This window comes from Nelumbo lutea, chromosome 5 (genome assembly GCF_056320005.1).
Source record: "Nelumbo lutea isolate HS-2025 chromosome 5, American lotus-T2T, whole genome shotgun sequence".
Taxonomy (NCBI): Eukaryota; Viridiplantae; Streptophyta; class Magnoliopsida; order Proteales; family Nelumbonaceae; genus Nelumbo; species Nelumbo lutea.
Genome location: NC_142688.1, coordinates 26,003,755 through 26,029,449, shown reverse-complemented (window position 1 = coordinate 26,029,449; position 25,695 = coordinate 26,003,755). Strand labels below are relative to the sequence as shown.

The 25,695-nt window shown below is 42.9% G+C and overlaps 2 protein-coding genes across 4 annotated transcripts; both read right to left on the bottom strand.

Annotated features, from left to right (window-relative positions):
- Positions 1–1,255: 1,255 nt before the first annotated feature.
- On the bottom strand, positions 1,256–5,031 carry LOC148851165 (uncharacterized). 2 transcript variants are annotated; one of them, XM_088947160.1, is made up of 3 exons: positions 4,824–5,031; positions 4,663–4,728; positions 1,256–1,606 (listed from the first exon to the last, which is right to left on the bottom strand). In XM_088947160.1, exons 1-3 carry the CDS (start codon positions 4,869–4,871, stop codon positions 1,559–1,561), a joined length of 162 nt encoding a protein of 53 aa, XP_088803286.1. In that variant the 5' UTR covers positions 4,872–5,031; the 3' UTR covers positions 1,256–1,558. The 2 variants fall into 2 exon arrangements, with proteins under 2 accessions (XP_088803286.1, XP_088803284.1); XM_088947158.1 differs by lacking the exon at positions 1,256–1,606 and adding an exon at positions 3,327–3,730 and having other exon boundaries at positions 4,824–4,987.
- Positions 5,032–7,945: 2,914 nt separating this feature from the next.
- On the bottom strand, positions 7,946–13,848 carry MSRA5 (Peptide methionine sulfoxide reductase family protein). Of its 2 annotated transcripts, none has more exons than XM_088945360.1 (4): positions 13,326–13,848; positions 8,917–9,029; positions 8,689–8,833; positions 7,946–8,518 (listed from the first exon to the last, which is right to left on the bottom strand). In XM_088945360.1, exons 1-4 carry the CDS (start codon positions 13,620–13,622, stop codon positions 8,321–8,323), a joined length of 753 nt encoding a protein of 250 aa, XP_088801486.1. In that variant the 5' UTR covers positions 13,623–13,848; the 3' UTR covers positions 7,946–8,320. The 2 variants fall into 2 exon arrangements, with proteins under 2 accessions (XP_088801486.1, XP_088801487.1); XM_088945361.1 differs by having other exon boundaries at positions 7,946–8,482; positions 13,326–13,845.
- Positions 13,849–25,695: the final 11,847 nt, after the last annotated feature.

Below are 25,695 nucleotides of genomic sequence, written 5' to 3'. Positions count from 1 at the left end.
GCTATTTTGATTCAAACTATTTAGTTGGGTCAGAATCTCATTCTCATTTATGCTGGAATGACATTCTCCCATTTGAGTGAATGGCCATTCCCTACACCTTCCTTGGGAATGAAATCCCATTCCTACTGATTTCAATTCCCATTCTCATTCTTGTCTGAACCAAACAGACTATGGGAATGACCATTCCAATTCACACTGCAAACCAAACAGACCCTAAATAAAAGGAAGGTTGTCAATATCTTAGGGCCTGTTTGGCACATCTTTTTGGGAAGATCTTCTAATTGTTCTAACATGCAAAAGACGCATTGAGCTTTTGCATAAAGATCTGAGCAGCCCGAAGCATGTTTGGTAGACACGTCCTTCCATGCATCTTTTCGTGTCTTTCTGCGCAAGAATAAAATGCAAAAGACATGGAAAGCTTCATTTGAAGCTTCCCGAAATCAACCCGAAATGGGCATCTCGCATCTTTTCAGCGCTCCGTCTTTTGGCGACTAGATCTTCCGCAAGTCAAATGGGAATAGACAAAAAATCGATCTTCCCAACTTATAAACAATCAAAAGATCACACAAAAGAATGCACCAAACGGGCCCTTAGTATTTTGTGATGCCTGGGCTATAATACATACTGTAAACAACTACAATCAAGTATGCAACTGATTGGGGTACATACGATCAAGTGTTGGATCTTCATGGTCTTTCGGTTTATAAAAAATATACTGTATAAATAGAAAAAAAAATAATGATATGGCACTCGCTGTGAAATCGCATAAGAGGGAAATAGGCTTACAGTTACAGAATCAATTACCTCTTTGTACCCCATGTATCATCTTTCAACTCATTAATGTAAGTTGATCTTTTTTGGCAAAAAAACAAAAACTCATTTCAAAAACTGATTCTTAGAAGTTATTGGCTTCAAAAGAGAATCATCATAACTCAGATGGCGATTCTTTTAAGCAGAATGAGTCTGGGATACAAATGATCTAACCGTCCATTTGGCCTTGAAAATGAGAATCTATTCCAGCTGATTCCTATTCGCATCTGAACCAAACGGGCGGGAGAAATAGATAATTCCGATTCCAATGAAGTTCAACTCCAATTCCAATTTTATTCAAACAAAACGACCCTAATATATATACCGTCTTGATTGAGTCCTATAACACCCTCCAAAATCCATTTTTAAGCATCTTCTGAATGCTTTTCGATTGTAAATAGGAAGCCATAGGCCATATAATCCAGCAAACGTAAAACATCTGAAATGAAGATTCAAATAGGAGATAGCCATAATTTATAAAAAAAAAAAAAAAAGGTTATTTCCTTTTTCTAAAAGGAGGGATGAGAAGGTATCCCTTGAACATTATCTTTTACTGTGCTACCAAACAATGAAGGATATAACGGCCGTAAACATGTTTTGGCACGCAAAATGACTTCAACAAAATTGCAGAGATGTGAAAGAAATCAAATTGTTAACTAAACTTTACACAAGGGAAATCACTTCTGTAGTTCTATATCGTTATGCATTATTTGGATTGAAAAATCAACAATGGTAGCCATCTTTTTTTTCAATGATGAGCCTTAGCCTCTGCCTTACTACGTGACTTTGCTTTTGCCTGCAAAAAAACCAAGGATACATGCTTAAAAAATAAGCATCTTGTCTACAAAATTTGCTGCAAAAAGTGATGATTATTCTTCTAAATAATCATTTTATTCGCTAAAAACTGTTAGCATTGATTTTTTTCTTTTGGGGTTAGGCAAAGGGGCTATACAATACCTACCAACACTTTGTCACTTCCCCCAAAACCCCGTGCCTGCCAACCCTGAAGACAGGATTCAATTCCGGGTCTCCTCCACTACAACCAGCAGGAGACCTTAGAATTGATTGGTTGGATGTGGTACTCTTAATAAGACAATGTGTCAAAGGAAGTAAAAATTTCCACATTCACATAACCATGTTAGAGCTTCACATCACAAGAGCATTGACTAAATCGCATTGGTTAGCTTAGCACGGCATACATAATACATGACGAGATGTAATAACATTCACCAAATACGAAACTAAATGCTGGTCAACCAAATCAGAGAAAACTGAGCAGCAGGAAGCTTTGCATCTTTTGATTGAAAAGTACAGAAACTATGTGTTTAAAATATAGTTATATGCAATAAGGTCAAATGAAAATAATAATGATAAGTTGAAACTGATTTCTTCTAATGATACAAGTGATGGAGATGACGAGACAACACTAAGACCTAGAAGGTGGTTTCTTTACTCTCTCTCCAGGTTTGGACCCAAGCTTTTGTAACTATGGCAAAAGAAAATTTAGCAATTAGCATCTTATTAATAACTTGTTTGACATCCCGTCCAATTGATACATCTTTCATGAGTTCTCATTTCCCGGTTATCTAGGAAACAGTGAAAAACTGTAAATACAAAGGATAGATCATAAGAACCGGTTGATCCACAACTTTTATTTTCTGTAAAATTTACTTAGTCTTAGATGTATGCCATGCATGGTTTAAAATGTCCAACCAAACAGGACAATTCTTCCTCTTCCAAATGGATCGAGTTAAATAGGTATATTTCACATTCTAAGATCAAGACTTTTTGTATCATCACCAGGCAACGAAACTGGAGGCAATGAACTAGCCTAGCATTGACTTGGGTGAACTTTAATAACTAGGTATGGTAAACAATTTCAAGATGTATGAAACATACCAGCACAATCTTAGCCAGGTTGGTAAAAGATTATGTTAACCCAATTCAACAAGGATTCAAATGCTTGTGGCACCATAATATAAGAAGTATAAATTTTCAGAAAATATGTATGAAAAAACAGTGACAACACTTACCTTGACAAAAACATAACAACTTTATATATAATATTTCAAAATTTACCATTTTTTAGGAATTTTATTACTTTTTTATCATTAGGAATTTTATTACTTTCCATATCCTTTCACTCTTAGGTTCTGGACAATTTTAACGGTTCTGTGCAAGATCTGCTAGCCTCAGGAAGCCAAAATCAAGTGTACATGCTGAATTCTTAATAAAAAATGCTCTAATTTGGATCAAGTTATTCCAGTGCAAATATGCTGTTAAAGAAAGTAAAGATAACTTCCCAAAAGAGAAAGCCTGCCAACTATAGATAAGGGAGAAAGATTTCAAAGCAATCATACATGAGATTGCTTCCCCAAGTGCAAAAACTCGAGAGCTTGAATCATCTGAACCAGACATTAGGACTGCATTTGATCATGGAATTGAATAAATTTGAGTTTTTGATTCCACATATGAAACGAATAGACGTGGGATGGTATCCTAATTCCATTAACATGTAGTATTAATGATTTTTATGTTATCCATAAAACGAATCATGGTTTTTTTCTGCATTTGTCCTAAGAAAGTAGTGCCAGAAAATGTGCCCAAATGATGGAATCTGGATATTTGTGGAACTTACAATTCAAATTTTGCTTCCAACTTCAAGGCCACCCTAATCGAAATACACATAGAGGTTTAAAATGCCAATGATTTGGGTTTGACAAGTCAAGCAAGGTTACACTACCTAGACTGCCTTTCGTCTATCCACTGTAAAAGAATGACACTTCCGGTTATTGTACTTGCACAATTCTCTACCAGGTCCTACATGGATATCATAAAAGCCCTTTTGTCACTCTGAAAAAAGCTGCTACCTAAGAGAGACACTTCCAGTTATTGCACTTGCCCTTGGTCTTTCACTATTCTGCATTTCACATCATCGAGTAAGAAAACCCAACAAGCACAATCAATATGACAAATTTAGTACTTAGACCTTATGAACATTTTTTCTCACATCACTAGAATTTGAAAATAGCTTGGGAAACTTGGCTAGGGTAGATACAATGTGCAAAACCATTTATTCAGTAAATGACAAGCCGATCCATTTCCCAAAGAACACTTACAGAAATTTCAACGTTAATCTATGGTACCGAGAATCAGAGAGCTAAACGAAAACCTAGCTTTTTCCATCCTAGTGGCATTGCGTCCATCAAAATAGGGTAAAATCACACCAGGCACTTACTAGCTTCTTTTTCCCTGAGCAATTTACTAATGTAGGTGTACAATAAAGTAAGATCAGTCAACTGAAGGTCTTCTGGACTCGGTTCCTCTAATCTAATCGATAAAGCAGCTTCCAAAGCATCGCCTTGGAGGCAGAAATGCTGTAATTATACCATTGTCAAGAACCAAACCTTACATATACAGCAGCACGTACCAAATTAACTGACATTAACTTCGATCAAATAGCTAAGTCGAACCCGTGCACTCAACACTCGAATCTAATCGATCTTATCAAGAAAAAAAAAAAAAAACTCAAATCCAATCGATGTAGCAAATACATAAAATAAAAAGGAAAAAAAATACATTGATGGTATAATATGTACGACAACAACATATTTTTAACAACACTCCAGATATAAAAAAATAAAATAAATCCCACAGCCATACGATCTAATCAACCACCAATCCTTGCTAGAAGGTCAAAGCTTAAATTTTTTCAAACAATATCACTGAAAAGAATTTCAATTTCCAGCAAAAACCAGTTTAGATCATTCAAAATCAGCAATACCGGTAGATCTGATTAAAGTGGCATCAACACATGTGCAATTAAAATTCCAATAGTGACGACCGGAGTACCTTGAGATACTTGAGCTTCAAGCTTCCATAAACGATACCGAACGTGAAGGCTGAAGCACGAGCCACCTGCAACAGTAGGGAAAACAAAAGGGGGGAAGTTGAAGAATCGGTGAAACACAACGGGTTTAGAGGAAGAGAAATCAGAATAGTAGACAGATTACCAGAGCGAGGGTGCTGGTACCGGAGTAAGGACCAGGAGGCGGCGCCATGGAACCTTTGACGAGTCGGAGCTAAAATGAATTAGAGAAGGAGAGCTCCTCAAGAGTCAAGATAGAAAAATGGAGCAAAACCTCCAAGAACTCAGCCCTAGCCCCTACGCTAGTAACAACTGTTTTTGAGCTTTTCCAGCTCTACCTAAATTACAAAACCATCCCTATGAAATTCTCATACGACTATCATATCCTTTCCCACGGCTCGCGGGCCCGCGCTCCAAAAATCGGGTTCGATTATTTTTCGGGCGGATTCGATTTTTTCAAATAAATCCGGCTCGATAATATTAAATAATATATAATTAATATATAATAAAATATTTGTCAAAGTCGGACTTCGAACTTTATATAGACTATAGAGTCAGACTCGGATTCTGATGGGATTGAACTTGAACTTAGACCTGATAATTTTCTATTTATAAAAAGGCAAAACCCAGCCCGTAAATAAATCTAAGGCGAATAGGGAATAGAATACTTGAATGATGAATCAAACCGAATGAACCGGAGGAGTGACCACTTTCAATTGCCCCGCACAATATTAGTTGACTAGTAGTCTAGTACCAACAACTCTCGTTTCTAACTCGACCAGTTAAAGTTGGACTTGCCATTGGCCAAGAGTGAGGGTGAACAATGGATGGGTGAAGGATGCGCCAAAGCCCAAACGACCGACGTAATGGAACCAGATTTCACATATCAATACCCAGATGGCCAGGGTTCAGCGCCAAACCAAAGACGCTAGGCATAGGGATGGAGCAAGTGGAGTTTGGGTTTTCACGTTCCAATCTAAATTTTTTGGAAGGCCCCTTAGGGCTAAATCCATTAAACTATACTCGGTGATCATTTCTTGTATAATGATAGATGACCAAAGTGAAAGAAGATTATTGTCTTGCATTTGGCAACTAAAATGTTGATCAAGATTTAAAAAACTGATTTAAAATTGGAATCGTTTTGGCCACCGGTTTTGGATTTACAGTTCCATCATCTGATTTGAATGAATTGCCTAGACAAATTTAAACAAATTAAAATAAAAAAAAAAATCCAAAACTGTTGAATAGATCAATAATTCAACTGTCCGTGTCAAGAACCATTAACCAATTCAACTGGTCGAAGACCGAGTTTAATGTAAAACGGAATTGATTGCCTACAGTTTTCAGGCCAAACAGTGTGACCATCAGGGTCAACAGCGCTTTAAAAGCACTGATGCTAATAAACCATAGTGAAGAAGATTATCTTCCACAACTCTTAAATGAGATGTCTTATCCGACTAATTAACGACCGTACATGTATCATTGTTTTGATGAACGCAACACCTCTGTCTCTCTTTTATTTTCGAGATCGTCCTAGAGAGCACTCACTATCTATCATTGTTTTGATGAACGCAACACCTCCGTCTCTCTTTTATTTTCGAGATCGTCCTAGAGAGCACTCACTTGCCACCTTAGGTTTCATGTATGATGATGACATATGTTACACGTGTCTTAAATTGAATATTTATTCATTTTTCAGATTTTGAGAGGGAGAAAATCAGTTATAAGATTTTGGTTTCCATTGACTTAGATACCCATATTTTTTTTTTTCAAATTTATGTAAGATCCACAAAAAACATTTTCCTAAGTATTACTTACTCATGTACCCATCTCCCAGGTGAATAAGTAATTTTTCCATATGGGAAAAAAGTTGCCAACACAACACTTGGATGGAACCATTTTTTTTCCTTTTCCTTTTGAAACGCTACACAAACAGGGATAGCCCATCCCCCAACCCAAGTGTAAGCAAAATTTGGTCCCAATCTCTGCTATAACCAGCAGAGACCTACTGACCAGCTGGTTGGCACTTTGCTTGGATGAAATAAAATTGCTCATTTTAATAATGTTTTTTATAACTAAAACAGTGATTGTCTTATTTACTTAGAAAATAAAAGAACATGATAAATACTTCCCAAATAAGGCCTTAATGTTCTATTCAACTTTTATATTGCAAGTCAGGAGCTAAGAGGAAGACGACTTTATTCTGGTGTATCACCAAAATACTCAAAAAAAGAAAAAACTCCAGAATGGAATCTCTGCATGGTTGGGGTAAAGCTTTCTAGAAGCAATTGGACCATGGGGCAGAAAATGTGGATGTTGATTAGAGAATAGAAGCAATTAGATGTTCACAGGCCGTTCTTTGTCTCTGTATAAACAGAATACATTCAAGCCCGAGCCTAACCCTCGTATAAAAAAATGAAAATATTTTTTTCTTTTTTATTCAACAAGCAGTGTTTTATTTATTTATATTAAAAGCCCTCAAAATTCAAAAATAAAAAAAAACCTCGCTATTATTTGAAAAAAGTTAGAAAAACTATTATATGTATATTTTTATTTTATAATATATATTATCAAATCGGGGTCAGGCTGGATGTTTTTTAAAAAGCCCAAACCCATGCCTACAAGTCTAAAATCATGTCCAAGCCCGACTTAGAATTGGCCAGCCCAACTCATCGAGCTGTTCGGCCCATGAACAGGTCTAATGGTGGATACGATAATATAGGCAAATATTCTTTTGGCGTGTTAGTCAGCAAACCGTAGTAGCAAAAAAGAAAGATTGGGGGAGGAACGCAATGCCAAAATAGCAGAAGCATTGGCTTATTAATCTTGGAAAGTGATTGCAAAGAGCTAGTGCGCTCTCTCTCTCTCTCTCTCAACGTATGAAAAAGGTTGCTCAAGAGATACACATCTCATTATAATGGCCTAATGGGTATTTTCAAGATCCTCTAAGATGTTCAATGCAGATTTTGCTTTTCAATATAAGATGGGTCCAAGGCAGGCACTGTAATAAATAATATTTTCACAAGTTTGTAGCACATTGATCAAATTCGCAGAGAGAACATCATGCCATTGCCACCTGCAACTGTAACGTCGTCCAGCTTATCACTTTGCTGTGATCAACCTACCGGTAGAGTTGCCACTGATCAAATGGTTCAAGCTTCAAACACTGGAAACTGGATTATCAGTGCATCATAACTTAGAATGCTCTTGAGGTGGGGAAGCAATGCGGATTTGCATTTTCTCTTAAAATATACTGAAGACGATATATTGTTGGTGAAACTGAAAAAAATATTTACTCCTCAAGACTCCTTTGAACAGCTGATAAGAAAGTTACATTTACCATTTTGACATTCAATTCCAACCTCTCAAATACAGAGAACGTTGAAACTTTCTGGATTTCAAAACCACAAGAAAAAATTATGCACTCACTGCAATGGCATGGCTGCTGACACCCATTGACCAGCATTACTAGTACAACAGTAGATATGACATGCAACAATTACTTGAAGATCAGTTCCCCCCCGCCAAAAAAAAAAAAAAAAACAAACACAGCTTGGGAAACAAGCTCAAGGGGGCAACTTGGGAAACAAACAGACTTCTATCTTGCCAACTTAAGCATAAAGACTCAAAACCTATCTTTAACTACACGTCTCTCAATATTGGCCACCCTTTTCGAAGGATGTCATTGATCTTGGCATCAATTTGCCTTTGGGTCCTTGGAGGGCAAAGCTCTGCTGCATAGCCATTTAGTTTTGCTGCTATAGTTGATCTTACAAGTTCCTCTTCGGGCATGTTGCCAATAAGCTGAAGGAGAAAATAATTTCTCTTCAGTTCAAATTTCTGCCAAAGTTGCAACATGGATGAGCAGTAAATATTTTCAACGCCCAAGGTAAGCATTCTAAACACTTAATTTGTGTTTTACAATTCAGATTAATTCTGGGTATTTACCAAGTTGCATTCATGCAAGGAAAATCTGCATAAGGAAAAGAAAATTAACAAGTAGGTAGTACCTGGTGTTCAGGCTCTGCAGGATAAAACATTCTCAGTTGTTGAATTTGTGTAGTCACAATACTACTCTTTGATCTTGTCTGCTCCCTTTCTTTGCTTGCAGAAGCTATTCTAGTCTCTTCAGTACCATTGGTGAAGATTATTGACCTGCAGACATAGCACACTTCATTAACTGAATACTGGGATAACATAAAGCCAGAAAATGTTGATGTAGGTTATGAATATATTACCTGTACTGGCTACCCACATCAGGACCTTGTCCAAAAACTTGCCTAGAATCATGACTAGACCAAAAGACCTCCAAAAGCTGCCTGAAATTAATAATCTTGGGATCATATTCAATCTGCAAAACATGTATGCTGTTAGAACTGGGCTAGACTAATGGCCACAGTAAAATGGATCTCTACCATCCTTGTTCATGCCAAGAACACATGAACTATGATGCCTGCAAGGATCAACTACTTATTTATTGTTTGTGTGTGAGTGCATGTTTGTTTAGGTAATAATAGTCATGAAGAAAAAATATCAGTCGATTGAAGTTTGTTCATCAGTTCTACTAGCCATTAGCCCCATTTAGATGAGCATGGAAACAAAAAGTATAAAAGGGCAGCCCAATGCATCAGGTTCCTGCCAATGCAGCGTCTTGAGAGAGACAGGTGTACACAGTGTTACCCCTGCAGATACACAGAGAGGTTGTTACCAAGATTTGAACCCTGGTCACTCAGGTCACAATGAAGCAACCTAACCGTTGCACCAAGGCCCAAACTCTTCCACCATCATATATAGAATCCTTAAACATTGTATGGAATTTTAAAACACCATAGAATCCTAGCACCCTAGCACCACAATCATCTAATTGAACAACTGTTTCAAGGATAATAATGATTTTTCACCTGATTTCAGGAGATTTATAGTTTTGGTCCAAGTGAAGGACTTTCTGCCATCACATGTTGTATAAAAGTTCCACTAAACGTTTAGCTTTCCCAACCAGGTGCAGGATCAGGGTGGTTTCTATTACTGATGTTATAGTTAAAGACTTCTATGAAATCGTTTGTGATGAAGTCATAGTTTTCAAGGTGCCAAGACAAGGCTAGGTGACAGTGGGGCGCCTTGTCACCTAGGCGGTTCCATAACCATCTTTCTTTAATAACTATCCATAGTTTTCATTATAAACTTCATGTTTAAGTCTAGAAAATCAACATAGTTATGAGAAGAAAAAGAAGAAAGGAAAGAAAATTCAAAAAAGAAGAAGAAGAAGAAGAAGTGAGTTGATTAGACAAAATTTTAAGTTCTTCCCTTACTTATTGGTTCATATTTTGAAGTCATTGAGGGTTCAATACAGCAGTTAACAATGTTTGTGTTGATTAAACCCTAACAAATAAGAAAAATAATAAATAGAAATTAGTTTATAAACACAAAATTTAATAATGTCTACTTTATAATTATAATCTCAAAAAAAATAACAATATAAAAGTATTTTATTACACAGTATGCAAAACTGCTTGGCGACTGGGCAAGGCGAGCCTCCAAGGGCGCCCTGTTGCCTAGGCACCCACCTAGGCGTCGCCTTGACGACCATGGGTGAAGTGGTCTGTTGCCCTCGGCTATGTAGACATGCTAATGATTGGAAAGAGATCTGTTGGCAATGCTTTTAATGCACCCCTCTATGGAAGGTAAAGATAAGATATGCAGAATAGAGTTAATAGACACAATTAGATGCTTCTTTGCAAAGGTGTTCTACAGATTAATGGAAAGCAAAAATGGGTCATTTCCATTTAAGAAAGAAAACCATCATAACCTTGAAAGAAAGAGCTCCTGAGTAAACATGATCAAAGAGAAAATAGAAAGATAGCTGATTCTTTTGGGTGCCAATATTGAATGATCTTCATAGTTACAAGTTTGAGCACTTTTGCAGAGATTGGGAACAAATACTTCTTTATTTTTCTTTTGGTGTATAAAAATGCATATACATATAGGCTCAGCTCACTGATAGCCTCAACCATATGAATCACCTATACTGGTAGCACATTCAAGCAAGCTTCACAAATACCAATAACAATAAAAGTAACAATAAAAAGAAAAATCACTTGGATTCAATAATTATAAAATGGAATATAGGAATCTATCAACTCTTGTGCACCAAGCTCTCCATTTGGCAATTCTTTCTATGCAGGTATTTCCAAAAGAAACTCTGCAAATTGGTATCTATCTTTTGCTATTTGGTGTCAGCCATAACCTCTTCAGTCAGCACAATATCCCCAACCTATGCAGGCATGTTAATGATATAAGTGGTACTGGTAATTGTCCAAGACATGTTAGTTCTATTTGGAATCATCTGAATCTTTTCCAACTTCTGTGCTTACTATGCACTGCCAATGCTCATTTGCAATAAGTAATGTGCAAGGGTTGGCAGGCATTTCCTTGTACGTAATGTTTTGCAAGCCTGAGCAAGTCCCTCCGAAAAGACACAAAGGCCACAATATTTCCTCCACTGAATGGAATGTGGAGATAAAAAGGGTCATCACCAATGATGGTCCTGGCTATTTGAGATCTTGGGAGAGGTTGCCTACCTTGAGAATTATAACCATGTACATTATATAGTAAAAAGAACCAGTACTATCCTGAGGCCCTTTCAAAACCAACAGTGTGAACTGTGTCTCTCAATGATCGTTGTATAGAGTCTATGAATATACATTCTTTTCTCTTATTGGAAAAGGAAAGTGGGAAAAGGAAAAAAAAAAAGAGAGAGAGAGAAACATCATTTTATTCAGAGGACAACAGAATTAGATAGCTGTATGACATATATGAGCAGCCAAAAGCATGAAGGAGCAAATGCCAAAAAGAAAGGTTGGGAAATGGGGCTCAATCTCAATGTGGAACTAACAAGTTCTGTCAATCTACAGTAACAACCATACACCAGGAAATGGTCCCCTAAAATGTAGATTTTTTTATCAGTAACTGTAAATTTTATTTTATTAATGAGACAAGCAAACAAAGAGAAGTGCAAATAAGCAAATTAAATAGAGATAAAGCATCTTATTTCCTATCCAAACTCTCTTCCCTACCCTTCATCCTTTTTATCACTTTTCTTCTCCCCACCCCTTGTTTTGCTGAGGAGTCAGCTATACCATTGGTTGACCAATGCACCCAATGAACTTTAACATCTATATCTCTCATCAAGCACTTAAACTTTTCATTTCGTTCTTGTAGATTGACAAAACATCTTCTTATTCTGCAGCCACCTTATGATCACTTATGAGTCTCTCAGTCTCCTAAGATGTAGATTCTTCATGGGTTTGGTGAAAATCAATCTCTTGTAATAAGGATTCAGTGATGACAGAGGATTTTTTTCTTTCTTCTTTTTTTTTTTTCTTTTGGTTATGATATCAATGGTTGAGAGAAGTTTAATATCAGAGCACAATTTCAGAATTAAACATTTTCCCCAACACTAAACAAAGTCAAGGATACATCCTAATCTTGTAAAGTAAGGAGTCAATACCATGAGATGGGTTTAAAATTGTTTTAATCTTCTTTCCTACTAGCATACTAAACCTGTGAGCTAGCCACATAGTGAGAAAATAATTGATTACTTGTCAAATGCCAAATCCAATACTAAGGGGAAATTTCCACACAAGAACTACCTGTATAGACAGTACAAATCAGAAAAGTATTGCCTGTCGATTTGATTTTCTGCCTAGATATACATAGAACAGTTTGAGACGACTAAGATATAGATCATTAGCGACCTTGGCTCCTTCACTGAGCAACCATAGAGCTAAACTAGTTACCGGGCAGACTGTGTCCTCAGAACTCCCCTGAGGATGATTATAGACATGGAACTGACAACGCCGCTTTTAACACAAATGGGCAAACTACAGTCAACAAACTTGATGTACATGTCCCCTTAAGAACATCTTCTCTCAACCACTGGAGCTGATCAGGGCAGAGCACTGAAACCACAAATTCACAATTTAGTGAAAGATATGGTACGTGATAGAGATGGATGATGAAACAGGATGCATCGGGGCAACCCCAGATAGTTGGAGTAAGGTTTTAATGAGTTAATCCAAAATGGACAATCATCACAGACCACTTCCTTCCGTTTACCCTCCTATGATGTTTAAGCCAGCTCATGTTAGAAATGAAACAAGGTGTCAGACAAAGGTTGAAAAAGCTGCCACTAAACTTCAATGATACAGCATAACGTAATTTAGCTGATACATGACACGCTAATGTCGTCCATTGATGCGGATGGGAGAGAGTAAAAGACTAATGTCCGTTTGAAGGCAACGAACAGTTGGATAAGTGTCTACCTGTTCAATTTTTTACCATTGGGCCTTCCACAATCAACAAAGAGAGCGTCCAATTAAATAGCCTTCTTCACTAAATCGATATCAGCGGAAAAGAGAATGGTTCCTTAAAACTAAATCCAAACAGTGTGGGGCAAAGCATCAAGAAAAATAGAGGAAGAGAAAAAACGTGATGAATTTATCTCCAATAACTCATTGACGTTCAATCCAGATAAACGTAAAGACCCATAAAAAAATCTATCTAATTCGCCTAGATTTCACAAGGGATAGAAGTATCCTAGAAGCCCAATGGGTACTAATCAGAAAGAAAGAAAAGAAGAAAAGATAACCTGAACAGATTCAGCATGATCGCCCAGGCTTCTGAACTCCGGATTAGTTTTAGTTCCTCCGGCGTAACCAACAGTTGTTCGTATGACGCCATCCAAGCATCCGAAGGCAGCTTCCGATCTCCAAAAGCTTCCGAGAGCAAAAACAGCGGTTTTCAGAGGCTGAGTGGAGGAGTCTTTTACGCCTTCAGTGATCCGATCGGGCAATCGAATACTTAGAGCCCCGTTTGCCGTTAAGATGCTCAAAATAGCAAACCCTAGAAGGTGACTGAGGACGATATCTCCCTTCATCGGTTTCATTTGCTTTAGTTGAGGAAGAACGCAGCGAAACTCCGAGATTCGTCACGGTCGGATTGATTTCCCGGCAAATTATTATTTAGTCAGAATCGTCGCTCTCATTTGAGCGGGCGTAAAACACGTACCCGAAAAAGTCTCTGAACTCAGGTAGATCCTCCTGGCACCCTCCTTGTCTCAAAAGATCTTGGCCGTTTGATAGTTAGGACAAAATTTTACCTGACTTGGTAGCGAAAAATGACCCTTGTTATTTTACCTAGTTTTGAACGGAGAAAATGAAGGTATTTTTTATCATTTAGGCTATGTTTGGTGGAGACCTTTGTATGGATTTTCCTATTTTTCCTTTTCTTTTCCTACCTTTTCTTTCAAATCAAACACAGCTTAGGGTGTAAGAGAAAAAAGGGTAAAGAAAAAAAAAGAAAAAGAAAAGTTTGAATCGATACTTTGGTAATATATTTCTATCATGTTAGAGATGAAAGTTTAAGAGGTATTTGTCACAAATTCCTTAATACAAAGGGTCTTTGTAATTTTTCCAAAAAATGAAAGAAAAAAACCACTCTTTACTTTACTAATTATCTATAACCCCAAAGCCCCCAACATTTCATATGCTTCCAAATCCCCTAAAAAGCAATCAATTCATGTCAAATTAAAAAAAATAAGGGGTAAATTACTCATACATACCCTTTGGTTTTACAAAACTATTTGGATATATCCTATAATTTCGAGGTCTACTTCTATATGCCTTCTAATCTAGTCCCATATAATATAAAGAGTGCTTTCATTATTGAATTATTAAAGGTCGTCAATAGCAAAAATTAGATTTTTTTTTCTTAATCCATATATTTACCTCTATTGAAGCTAAGTTTGGTAATGAAGTGATTGTTAAAATAAGTACTTGTTGCACAAGTACTTATTATGAGTGCTTATTTTAATAATCACTTAAGGTTGTTTGGTGAGCTACTTTCTCCACAAGTGTTTATGTTGGCATAAATGACAATTTTAGCTTCACTTCTCTTGTACATATTGATGTAGCGCAATCCGGTCACTCCTAATTGGTGCTCGCGTGGCTCCTGAGAGGTACCTAAGACAAGAGGAAAGAGGAAGAACTCCCGAGGGGTTTCCCAGTGGGAACGCTCTGATGCTTAAGTTAGTATTGTGTGCAAGAAGCAAAAGGAGAACGAAGGCTAAGAGTGAAAGGTTACGCAGGTGATTCGAAGATACCTTGTTCCTTGAGAATAAGCCCCTTATAACTGAATCCCGTTGCTTCAGGCCCTCTAACTTCTAACAGGGCAGGTATAACCGCCACTATCAGTCTGCCATAGCCGTTACAAGCAAGGCTGAGGTGGCACGCGCAGGGCCGTTGCTGCAGTGTATGCGTCCGTCAGGTACGGGACACCTTTCTAAAGGTGGCAGGCGCGGCGAGAGGGACAAGCCTGCTGTCCACAAATTTGTCAGGTACGACAGTCGAGTAGAGTCCTCCTGTGGTATACCGAACTACCCTTCCACAAATTACCCTGAGCCGGGCTGTCCTTTGAGTGACAGGCCGCCTATAGCCGGTTACCCTCCCTCCTTTTCAATTTGTTTATTCCCTTTCGTTCACTATGTCATCGTCTAGTGTAGATAGCCTTATCGATGAGCACAAGGTGGGTACCTCGACTCGAGGTGGCTCCTCTGCTGCCCAGCCACCTGAAGTACGGGTGGCTTCGAGTCACCTGGCGTCCACCTCCCACCAAGGTCGGGAGCCAGACCAGTTTGGCCCTTCTATAATGACTTCGGAGAGGCTTCAGGACCTCATACAGAGGTTCCGCCTCTCTAAGGAATTCTCATATAGCCTTCCCACCGACAACTTCCCATGGGAGCACGGTCCCAACGAGATTGTGATCTTCAGGGAACAATTGATAGCCGAGCTCCGACTTCCTCTTCACCCTCTGATCGTTGAGGTGTTGATACACTTCAACATCACCTTGGACCAACTCCACCCGAACTCCATACGGAATGTGGTGGGGTCCATCTCTCTTTGCTTCGATTGCTTCCTCTCTATAGATCTAGATATCCTTAGCACAATTTTGGTTATAAAGAAGAGCGCTTCGGGTGTTCTCCCCAGGCATAGGGGGTCCTATTACCTATCCCCCCGCCTGGGTTTCAAACTCATGCACAAGTTCTCGAGCAAAGTCCCAGCTTGGAAGCGGGACTACTTCGTAGTCTGGAGTAGTACGGGGTGGCCCTTCCCCATCGATTGGAGGATACCTGTTCAAGACCCTGGCATCATCCTTGACGGGAAGACCAAGAAGGCGCTCCAGTCACTGGCTCAGCTCAGATTGAATTATAAAGACTTCACTTCTAAGGAGAAGCTTGTCCAGGCGAGCTTGAGCCCAGGTAGGTTTTCCTTCACTTTGGCTTTCTGTCCATATGTTTACTTCAGGTTGCTGATGTCGTGTTTTGCTGCATGTCCCATGGAGGCAGAGAAAATAGACAACCATAAGCTTTTCCGCCAAATGAAGAGGAAAAAACGTGTAGCCAAGAAGGCGGGCGTCGAGTCCCCGCGAGCTTTAGTCGAGCCCCAACCTCCGCAGACTTTAGCCTCGGGGCCCGAGGTGGTAGTCGTGCCTGTTGTTGACTTGGAAGAAGGGGCAGTGCCTAAGGGGCCCAAGGTGTCAACGGGACCTACCGTTAGGTCTGTCGATCCTGTTGACAAGTCCACCGGACTTACTAGTGAAAGCGTTGCCGAGGCCAACGCTGCTACTACCAGGGCTTCTCCTGCCGAGGCTACCGCCGAGTCCTATGAGAGTTCCACTTGTGATGTGGAGATGATGACTTCCAGCTCGGAGGGTCAAGGGAGCCAAACCGTCCTGAACCCCAAGTGTAGCCTAAAGAAGAGTAAGCTGGTTGCATACCCGGGGGAGGTCACCGAGTGGGCCGAACTCACTCCTAGTCAACTCGGTGCCCGAGCTGCCACTCATACTATGGTGGTGAGTCTTTCCTCTTTTTTCTTTCTTCCTTTTTTTTACTGGTTTCCCTTTTGCAGGTGAACACCGCCATTCGCGCCTTTACCCTCCAATCAGATCGGCACCTGAGGCGGGCTTTGGAGGCTGAGAAGTCATCTCGTGCGGCCCATACTGAGAGCTGAGGGCAGCTCGCTGTCAGGTCCACCGTCCTGGAGAGTGGTGCCTCGGCTCAGAAGAGCTTCATCGAGGCATTAATGGCAGAGAAGGGGGAGCTGGCCCGAGACAAAGACAAGTTGAGAGCCGAGGTGAACGGCCTCAAGGTCGGTCTGGAGGCCTTTGGCCTCGAGGTGAACAGCCTCAAGGCTGAGCGGGATGCCTTGAAGCTTGAAGTGCAAGGCCTCAAGGAGGCGAAGGGGAAGCTGGAGCGTGAAGTGAAATACCTCCAGGAAGACGTAAAAGAGAAGATTGCAATCTTCAAGGGTGCTCTCGAGGAGGCCAAGACTCAAGCCGTCATTGACTATGTCAACTCTTCCAGATTCGACGACGTGATGACGGAGGCCTACCGTAAGGGCTTCAAGCTCAATCGGTGGCTGATCAGGCACCTCTACCCCAAGCTAGACACGAGCGCCATCACTACTTCGCGGATTACTGACAACATCGTGCGTCAGTCAAAAGATGACCCGATTCTGAAGATGAGGGCGCCGAAGACGAAGCAGAGGATGCTGGTCCAGATACTGTCCCCGAGGGGGTCCCTAATAGAGGTGACGAGCTCCCGAAGTAGTTTGCTCTTTATGCTTGTACCTTAATCTTTTCCCATTTTCTTCCTTGTAATCAAGGCGTTCTTAATGAAATCTATGTAACGAATATTTCGAAATGAAGAAATTTTTTCCTTTTGTCAAAAGTTTGCGCAATTCATTTTTGTCGAGATGGTTGTCTCACTCCGAGCTGTCAACTTGTCGAGTTGGACTTCCGAAGTGGGTGTTCCTTAACGGACATTGCGACCCCAAACTGTTTAGTAGGGGTAGCCTCGTGTACGTCAGGGTGAGGGACATAGTAGAGCGCATGCCCGACCTATCTGCACCCGAGGTAGGTTGCCGTCTATTATCCTCAGTGGGTCCAACTCTTTGCATGCCAAGGCGGCTATTTGTTGTAAGGTTCGTGCCTGAGCTGCCTGCACCTTAGGTGTTGCAAGTACTTAGTTCATGCTGATGGGGTGACTCAATTTTGTGTGATGCTAAGGTTTCTTCATTAGTTCGGTGTTTCAGCTCTTAGGCTGGAGGAGTGGCTCGTGGCTCACTCTCGGAGTCTGCCCATGCCGTAGAGGCGACTGGGTCTTGTTGTGCCGAGGTCATGTTAGCTCGGTATTCTGGCCCTTAGGCTTTGGGAGTGGCTCGTGGCATACTTGATTCTTACAGATAGTATTATCTTAGGTTGACAATATTCCATGCTCGAGGTACTTGTTTCCCTTCGAGGGTCTCGAGATCATATGTTCCTTCCCCGAGCACTCGTTTCACTCGGTAAGGGCCTTCCCGGTTGGATCTGAGCTTGCCAGCATCGGGCTTGGGCACCATAACTTTACGAAGGACCAGGTCGTCAACGCGGAGGTTCCGCTTCTTGGCCCTGCGTTATAGTACCGAGCTACTCTCTGCTGGTAGGCTGTTGTCCTGATGTACATGAGGTCCCTTACTTCGTCGAGTAGGTCGAGGTTGGTACGTAGCTCATCTTCGTTTGTCTTATCGCTGTATGCCTCTAGTTGTAGCGTAGGCACTTCGATCTCTTCGGGAATCACTGCTTCGGTGTCGTAGGTGAGATTGAAGGGTGTTTCTCCCATGGCGGTCTTCTCCGTGGTCCGGTATGCCCATAGAACGTTGGGTAGTTCATTTTCCCACAATCCTTTAGCCCAGTCCAATCGTGCTTTTAATCCGCGGAGGATGGCTCTGTTTGTGACTTCTGCCTGACCATTTGCTTGAGGGTGTGCGACTGAAGTAAAGTTCTGTCGAATTCCCATATCTTGGCACCAGTCTTGGAATTTGATGTCTTTGAACTGTTTTCCGTTGTCAAAAATCAACACTCAGGGTAATCTGAGGCGGCATACGATGTTTTTCAAAAGAAATTTTGGACATCACGAGCTGTTATTGTTACAAGGGGTTCGACTTCTACCCACTTGGTGAAATAGTCCACTACTACCACTAAGAACTTCCTTCCACCCATTGCTGGCAGGAATGACCCGAGTAGATCGATGCCCCATTGTGCAAAGGGCCACAGACTAGTGAGATACTTGAGGTCGGTAGCGGGTTGGTGGTGAATATTGGCATGTCTCTGGCATTTGTCACATTTTTTAACGAGTTCAATGGCATATGCCTTCATTGTTGGCCAATAATACCCTTGTCGAAGTGCTTTATGGGCAAGGGCTCTGCCCCCCAAGTGCCCGCCGCACAACCCCTCATGAGTGTCGCGGAGTACGAGTTCGGCTTCGATAGGCCGCAAGCAACACAGATAGGGGAGCGTGTAGGATCTCCTGTACAGCCGCTCACCTATCATGACGTATTTGGCTGCCTAGCGCTGCACCCTTCTGGCTGCATTGCGATCTACAAGGAGGGTCCCATGTAGCAAGAAGCTTGCAAGTGGGTCAATCCAGCTCAGCTCTGCTTGGACGATGGGAGCGACCTCCTTTGCCCCCCTGAGAATGCTAGGCCGAGACATGTCCTCTATGTACACGATTCTCATGGTGATGTCGCCAGTGCTGACTAACTTGGACAGGGCGTTGGCCTCAACGTTCTCCGACCTAGGGATCTGTTTGATAAAGTGTGTTTGGAAGTCGAGTAGGGCCTCTCTAACTTTGGTCAAGTAGGCAATCATGGTTAGCTTGCGAGCTTCATATTCGCTGGTGACCTGGTTAACCACGAGCTGGGAGTCGCTGTAGATAACAATGTGCTTTGCTTTTACTTCTCTGGCTATGGCTAGTCCAGCTATCAATGCCTCGTACTCTGCTTCATTGTTAGACGCCGCGATGCTTGGGCCGTGCAAAACTATTCCAGCACCGCTGCCCTATTGGTTCGAGGAGCCATCTGCGTGAAGGATCCAGGGCTCCTCATCCCAGCTCGCGGTTGGCCGAGCTAGGAGAGGTGCCACACTGGCTGCTACTTCACGGGGTTCAGACTCGACTGACCCGGGAGCTTTGGACTCACCCAAGGTGGGAGCCGTGCGCTCAACTGTCCTAGGAACTTCGGAGCTGAATGTGCATTCGACTATGAAATCTGCTAAGGCTTGGGCCTTAACGGCAGTTCATGGCTTGTACTGGAGGTCATACTCGCTGAGCTCAACGACCCACTTCATCAACCGATTAGAGACCTCGGGCTTAAGCAACACATGCCTCAGAGGTTTGTCGGTGAGGACGATAATAGTATGAGCTTGGAAGTACGGGCGGAGCTTCCGAGCTGCAATTATCAGTGCGTATGCTAGCTTTTCCATCTCCGGGTATCTCGTTTCTGCTCCCTGCAATACTTTACTAACATAATAGATAGGTCGTTGAACCTGATCTACTTCCTTTATTAGTACTGAACTGACCACTTCGTTGCTCGCCGAGAGGTACAATTCTAAAACATCGCCCTCCTCGGGCCAGGTTAAGGTCGGCACACTAGCGAGGTATTTCTTGAGCTCGTCAAACACTAGCTAGCAATCTTGGGTCCATTCGAACCTTTTGCTCTTAATTGCCTTAAAGAAGGTAGACAACAGTCTGCCAATTTAGACATGAAGTGGCTCAGGGCAGCTATACGGCCATTCAACCTCTGAACCTCCTTCAACTTCTGGGGTGGTCTCATATCTAAAATGGCCTTAATTTTATCCGGGTTGGCCTCGATACTGCACCGGCTAACGATGTATCCTAGGAACTTGCCCGAGGTCACACCAAACATACACTTGTTTGGGTTCAGTCTCATATTAAATTTATGCAGAATTTCAAAAACGGAATGCAAATCTTGTATTAATTCATGTGAGAATTGAGTTTTGACGACCATATCGTCTACATAGCATTCTACTTTTCTGCCGATTAATGGTGCAAACAACTTATTTACAAGCCTTTGAAAGGTTGCCCCTGCGTTTTTCAATCCGAAGGGCATAACCTTGTAACAATATAGGCCAAATTCCGTGATGAAGGCGGTCTTTTCTTCGTCCGCCGGGTCCATCTTGATCTGGTTATAGCCCAAATAAGCATCCAAGAAACTTAGAAACTCATGCCCTAAGGTCGCGTCTACCAATTGGTCAATTCTGGGGAGCGGGAAGCAGTCTTTTGGGCAAGCTCGGTTTAGGTCGGTGTAGTCGATGCACATGCGCCACTTGCCGTTAGCCTTCTTTACCAGGACGAGGTTGGCTACCCAACTCGGGTAGTGGACTTCTTTTATGAAGTCAGCTGCGAGGAGCTTTTCGACCTCCTCGTCAACCGCTTTCCACCGCTCCGGGGCTAGGTTGTGTTTCTTCTGTCTAATAGGCCTAACTACAGGATCAGTGTTCAGCTTGTGAGTTATGAGTTCGGGGTCTATATCGGGCATCTCTACCGCGGACCATGCAAAAATATCTAAATTTTGAAGTAAGAAACTTACCAATTCTGATTGTAGAGGTTCCTGGATGGAAGCGCCGATCTGAAGCGTTCGAGTTGGGTCCGCTGCTGAGGTCAGAACCGCAACTGTTTCTTCTGTTGGCGCGGCTCATTCTTCGCCTTGCTCCATTGGCCGCTCCAGCTTGAGGTCATCGACTACCTTGGTTTTTTCCTTCAGGGCGGCGACGTAGCACTTATGGGACTCGAGCTGGTCACCTCACGCTACTTCCACACCGAAGTCGGTTGGAACTTCATAGCCAAATGGTAAGTGGAGACCACCACCCGTAGGACATGGGTGATCGGTCGACCTACTATGGCATTGTAGGGGGAGGAGGTCGCGACCACCAAGAAGTCGTGCTTGAATCTGACCACACAAGGCCACGTGTCGACTTCCACAGGTACTGTTATTTTTCCAAGCGGCCAGACTTCCTCTTCGCTGAAGCCTACCAAAGGAGTGTTTGCGAGCTTCAGGTTGTCTCTCTGCAACTGGAGCTGGTCAAATGCAGCTTTGAAGAGGATGTCGGCTGAGTTGCCTGAGTCGACGAGTATGCGCATAACCTCAAAGTCGTTGATTCTTAGCTTTATTACGAGCACACCGTCGTGGGGGTAGTGGACCCCTCGCGCATAATATTCTATGAAGAAAATTGGCTCTTCTGTCCTTGGCCACTTTGGGGAGGTTCTACTCCTCCCAGGTGGCCTTGCGAACCGACGCCCGAGCTGCTGTTGAAGTACAACCCACAACGATCGGACCACCCACTATCATGTGGATGGTCCCCCTAACTGGCCTCTCCCCCGGAGGCTGCCTCTGCAGTTGTTCGAACGGCCTACTGCTTGGCTCGGGGGCATCCTTACTGTGCTCCCCTTGCCGACTTGTTTTATTACTATTATTATTATTTTGTACAAAGTTTCTTAGGTACCCGCGACGGATGAGCTCCGCTATCTCATCGCGGAGGTTTTTACAACTCTTGGTATTGTGACCGTGATCTTTGTGAAAACTGCAATACAAGTTCTTATTTCTTTCATTGGGATTCCCCCTCATACGGGGTGGCCACTTCACGTATGGGGCATCCTTGATTGCCATCAGGATTTCAGCCCGCTTCGCGTTCAGTGGGGTGTAATCGGCTCTGTCCGCTACAGGAGGTTGAGAAAACTGACCCGGCCTTCCCCCCGAGTTGTGTTCTTTTTCTTTCGACTGTCCCCTTGACTAGAAAGCTCTCATTCCCTCTTTCTTTTTTCGGGTGCACCCTCGCCCTTTTGGTTGATCTCCTCTTCGGTGGCTATGAACCTGTCCACAAGCTTTAGAAACTCGGTTATGGTCGCTGGTTGGTTGACGACCATGTGCCATTTGAACTCTTTGTGTGTCACACCTTTCTTGGCTGCTACAAGGCGTACGGTGGGGTCCAGGCGCGGTATCTGCATACAAGCATCGTTGAACCGCTTGATATAGCCTCGGATGGACTCTCCCTCTCTTTGCACTATGCTGAGGAGGCTTTCTTCTGTTCGTGGACACCGTTTGCTGGTGACGAAGTGGGACGTGAAGGATTGTGCGAACTACGCCCAACTTCTTATCGACCCAGGTGCCAAGTTTCGGTACCACGTGCGGGCTGCTCTCCTAAAAGTAGTGGAGAAGGCCACACACATGCACGACTCACTGGCTCGCGCCAGGTGCATCTGTTATTGAAAAGCATCTACGTGATCTTTTGGGTCAAACGACCTGTCATACTTGTCAAGAGGGGGGAGCTTGAAGTCTTTGGGCATTGGGACTGCCAGGAGTTCGGAAGACTGGGGGGATGGAACTGAGAGGAGGGGAGCTTTGACTTTGGCCGAGCTTACCTCTTCTTTGCCCATGAGTTCGGGCAAATCGCGAGTGACAGACCGATGAGCTCGACAGCGGCGTCTCTGCCTCTTGGTGGGCTCGGCGTTCGTGCTGCTCACCTCTGCACTGTCCGAAATGGTTTGTGTAGGAAGTAGCCTGGTCTGCTGGCGATGGCTGCGGACAGAGGGGTCCTGCTTGGAGTCTATTGCCAGGACCTCGAACCGGTTCCCAAGGAGCGGAGTTTCAAACTTCGACTGCCGAGGTGATGTAGACCTGGCGAGCTGGGGTCCTCCCAACCTGTCCGCCCGTGGTGAGATCGGGGTAGCCGGTCTCTCTCGTCTGCTGCAGGGGGAGGCCTAGTTTTCTAGGAGGTTTTGGGGGACCTCTCCTTGGCCAGAGGGGCGCTCGTCCTAGTGGCGAGACTTAGCTTGCCGCGAGGCTGGGTGCCGAGGTGGGAACTGCGGCTGCTGCAATTAAGGTTGAGGCAGCTGGGGGAACTGCTGCTGATACTGATACTGGGAGACCTGGTGCAGTACGTGTTGTTAATAGAGCTGAAATTGCTGGAACTGTTGCATTTGGGCCTGCGTGGCCCACATGCACTGCATCAAGTCCTCCAGTTGGTTTGAGCTGGCCGCTGGGGGCACGACCGAAGTTTCGGTGAACGTCGCTCCGACTGTAGCAGGGAGTGAGGCGACGACAGGTGCGACTGCGAGAGGCACATTCAAGCTGGGGATTTCGTCCGCTGAGAGGGGGATGATGAACTGTCCGATACAGACAGTAGGGAGCTGGGGTTGTTCCCTAGAATTATCCATTTCCGTGCTTCGTCCGATGTTGCTAGAGGAAGCCATGAGCGTTGGATTGTTTTGAGGATGAAAAGAACTGAGAAAGTTTAAAGAGAAAGGCCTTTTTAAGCATTTCCCACAGATGGCGCCAAATGATGTAACGCAGTACGGTCACTCCTAACTGGCGCTCGCGTGGCTCTTAAGAGGTACCTGAGACGAGAGGAAAGAGGAAGAACTCCCGGGGGGTTTCCCGGTGGGAACGCTTCGATGCTTAAGTTAGTATTGTGTGCAAGAAGCAAAAGGAGAACGAAGGCTAAGAGTGAAAGGTTATGCAGGTGATTCGAAGATACCTTGTTCCTTGAGAATAAGCCCCTTATAACTGAATCCCGTTGCTTCAGGCCCTCTGACTTCTGACAGGGCAGGTATAATTGCCACTGTCAGTCTGCCACAGCCGTTACAAGCAACGCTGAGGTGGCATGAGCAGGGCCGTCGCTGCAGGGTACACATCCGTCAGGTATGGGACACTTTTCTAAAGGTGGCAGGCGCGGCGAGAGGGACAAGCCTACTGTCCACAGGTTTGTCGGGTACCGCGGTCGAGCAGGAAGTTCCCCTGTGGTATACCGAACTACCCTCCCATGAATTACCCTGGGCCGGGCTGTCCTTTGAGTGACAGGCTGCTTGTAGTCGGTTATGCTGAGCTAGCTTCCCCAAGGTGTCTGTGCCTTGGGGTGTCCTGAGAAGGATCGGTGTGTTATTGCCTGGGAGTGGCCCAAGGTCCATTGGGAGGAGCTCAGGTCCTAAAAGGGGTCGGGGCGCCCCGAACTTGGGACCCCCCGAAGTGCCTTGACCCCGGGGAGGAGGTGTGGGTAAGGCGGCTCTCGGCGAGTTGCCGAGCTGAACTCGGTGGGACTTTCCCTCCGAGTTATGCTCACGCTCATTACGCTGTCATGCTGAGTCACTATTTGAGCAAGGTCACACCCACGTGTACCCGTGTTGCGAGGTCGGGCCAAATCACCCTCCATCACATATAAACAATGCTTTTCACATATTATACGATATATTTCAATGAAAAATTGCCACATCATCACATCATGACACATGAGAGCCCACATGGGCCCACATGTGGAATGCAATGTGGACCCAATTAACAACAACAACAACAACAACAATAATAATAATAATAATAACAACAACAACAATAACAACAGAGAGGGGGTTCATTTGGGCAAGCTAACCTTCTTTTGATGGTGTCTGGACGGTGGGTTGTCACCGTTAAACTCACCCAAGACAAATATGAGAACACACCAAAAAGGCGAATTTCGGGTTCTAAGAAAACCCAAAAAAAATAGTTCAAGTCGACCAATGAATGCATAAATCGGTAGTCATTGGCAAAATGAATGGTTCGCCGGTCATTTTTTCTCACTATTGGTCGTCGCCAGTCATAAACCAGGTATTGTGTGCCACCCCCTACGTGTTTAGAGTTTGAATGGAAGAAGAGAGAAGAAAACCCTTGTGTGGAGGTAGTTTGGGGATTAGAAAAATATTAGGGATTGTGTCGTCTCATGTTATTCGAATAAGCACTTCTCCAATAAGCATTGAAAAAAAAAAGCAACTATCAGGTCACTTTTTCTATAAGTGTTTCTTTTTCTAAAAAAATACTTATTGGTGACTTTTTTACCAAACATGCATAAGCACTTAATTACCACTTAATGTGTGGTCGCAACACTTAACAAGTACTTATTCTAAGTGAAATCAAGCAGGGCCTTAGAACCGTTAATAATGTTGTCTTCCATAAAACCAACTTGCTCCCATCCCATTACAAATCCTTCTCTCCCTCTTTCTTCTTCTTCTACTTGAAGAAAAGGAAATGTGGAGCAATCAGTTTTGATTAAATTTTACAAAGAGCACCTTAAGCTAAGAGAGGAAATTTTAAAATAGTTAC

Excerpts from the sequence above, each read along its gene's own strand:
- LOC148851165 (XM_088947158.1), bottom strand. The coding sequence starts at position 4,871 with ATGGCGCCGCCTCCTGGTCCTTACTCCGGTACCAGCACCCTCGCTCTG. Across the intron at positions 4,729-4,823 it reads GTACCAGCACCCTCGCTCTG|GTGGCTCGTGCTTCAGCCTT; the intron begins GTAATCTGTCTA and ends CTACTGTTGCAG. Across the intron at positions 3,731-4,662 it reads TGAAGCTCAAGTATCTCAAG|AATAGTGAAAGACCAAGGGC; the intron begins GTACTCCGGTCG and ends TGTGAAATGCAG.
- MSRA5 (XM_088945360.1), bottom strand. The coding sequence starts at position 13,622 with ATGAAACCGATGAAGGGAGATATCGTCCTCAGTCACCTTCTAGGGTTT. Across the intron at positions 9,030-13,325 it reads ATCATGCTGAATCTGTTCAG|ATTGAATATGATCCCAAGAT; the intron begins GTTATCTTTTCT and ends CATGTTTTGCAG. Across the intron at positions 8,519-8,688 it reads CTGCAGAGCCTGAACACCAG|AAATTTGAACTGAAGAGAAA; the intron begins GTACTACCTACT and ends CAACTTTGGCAG.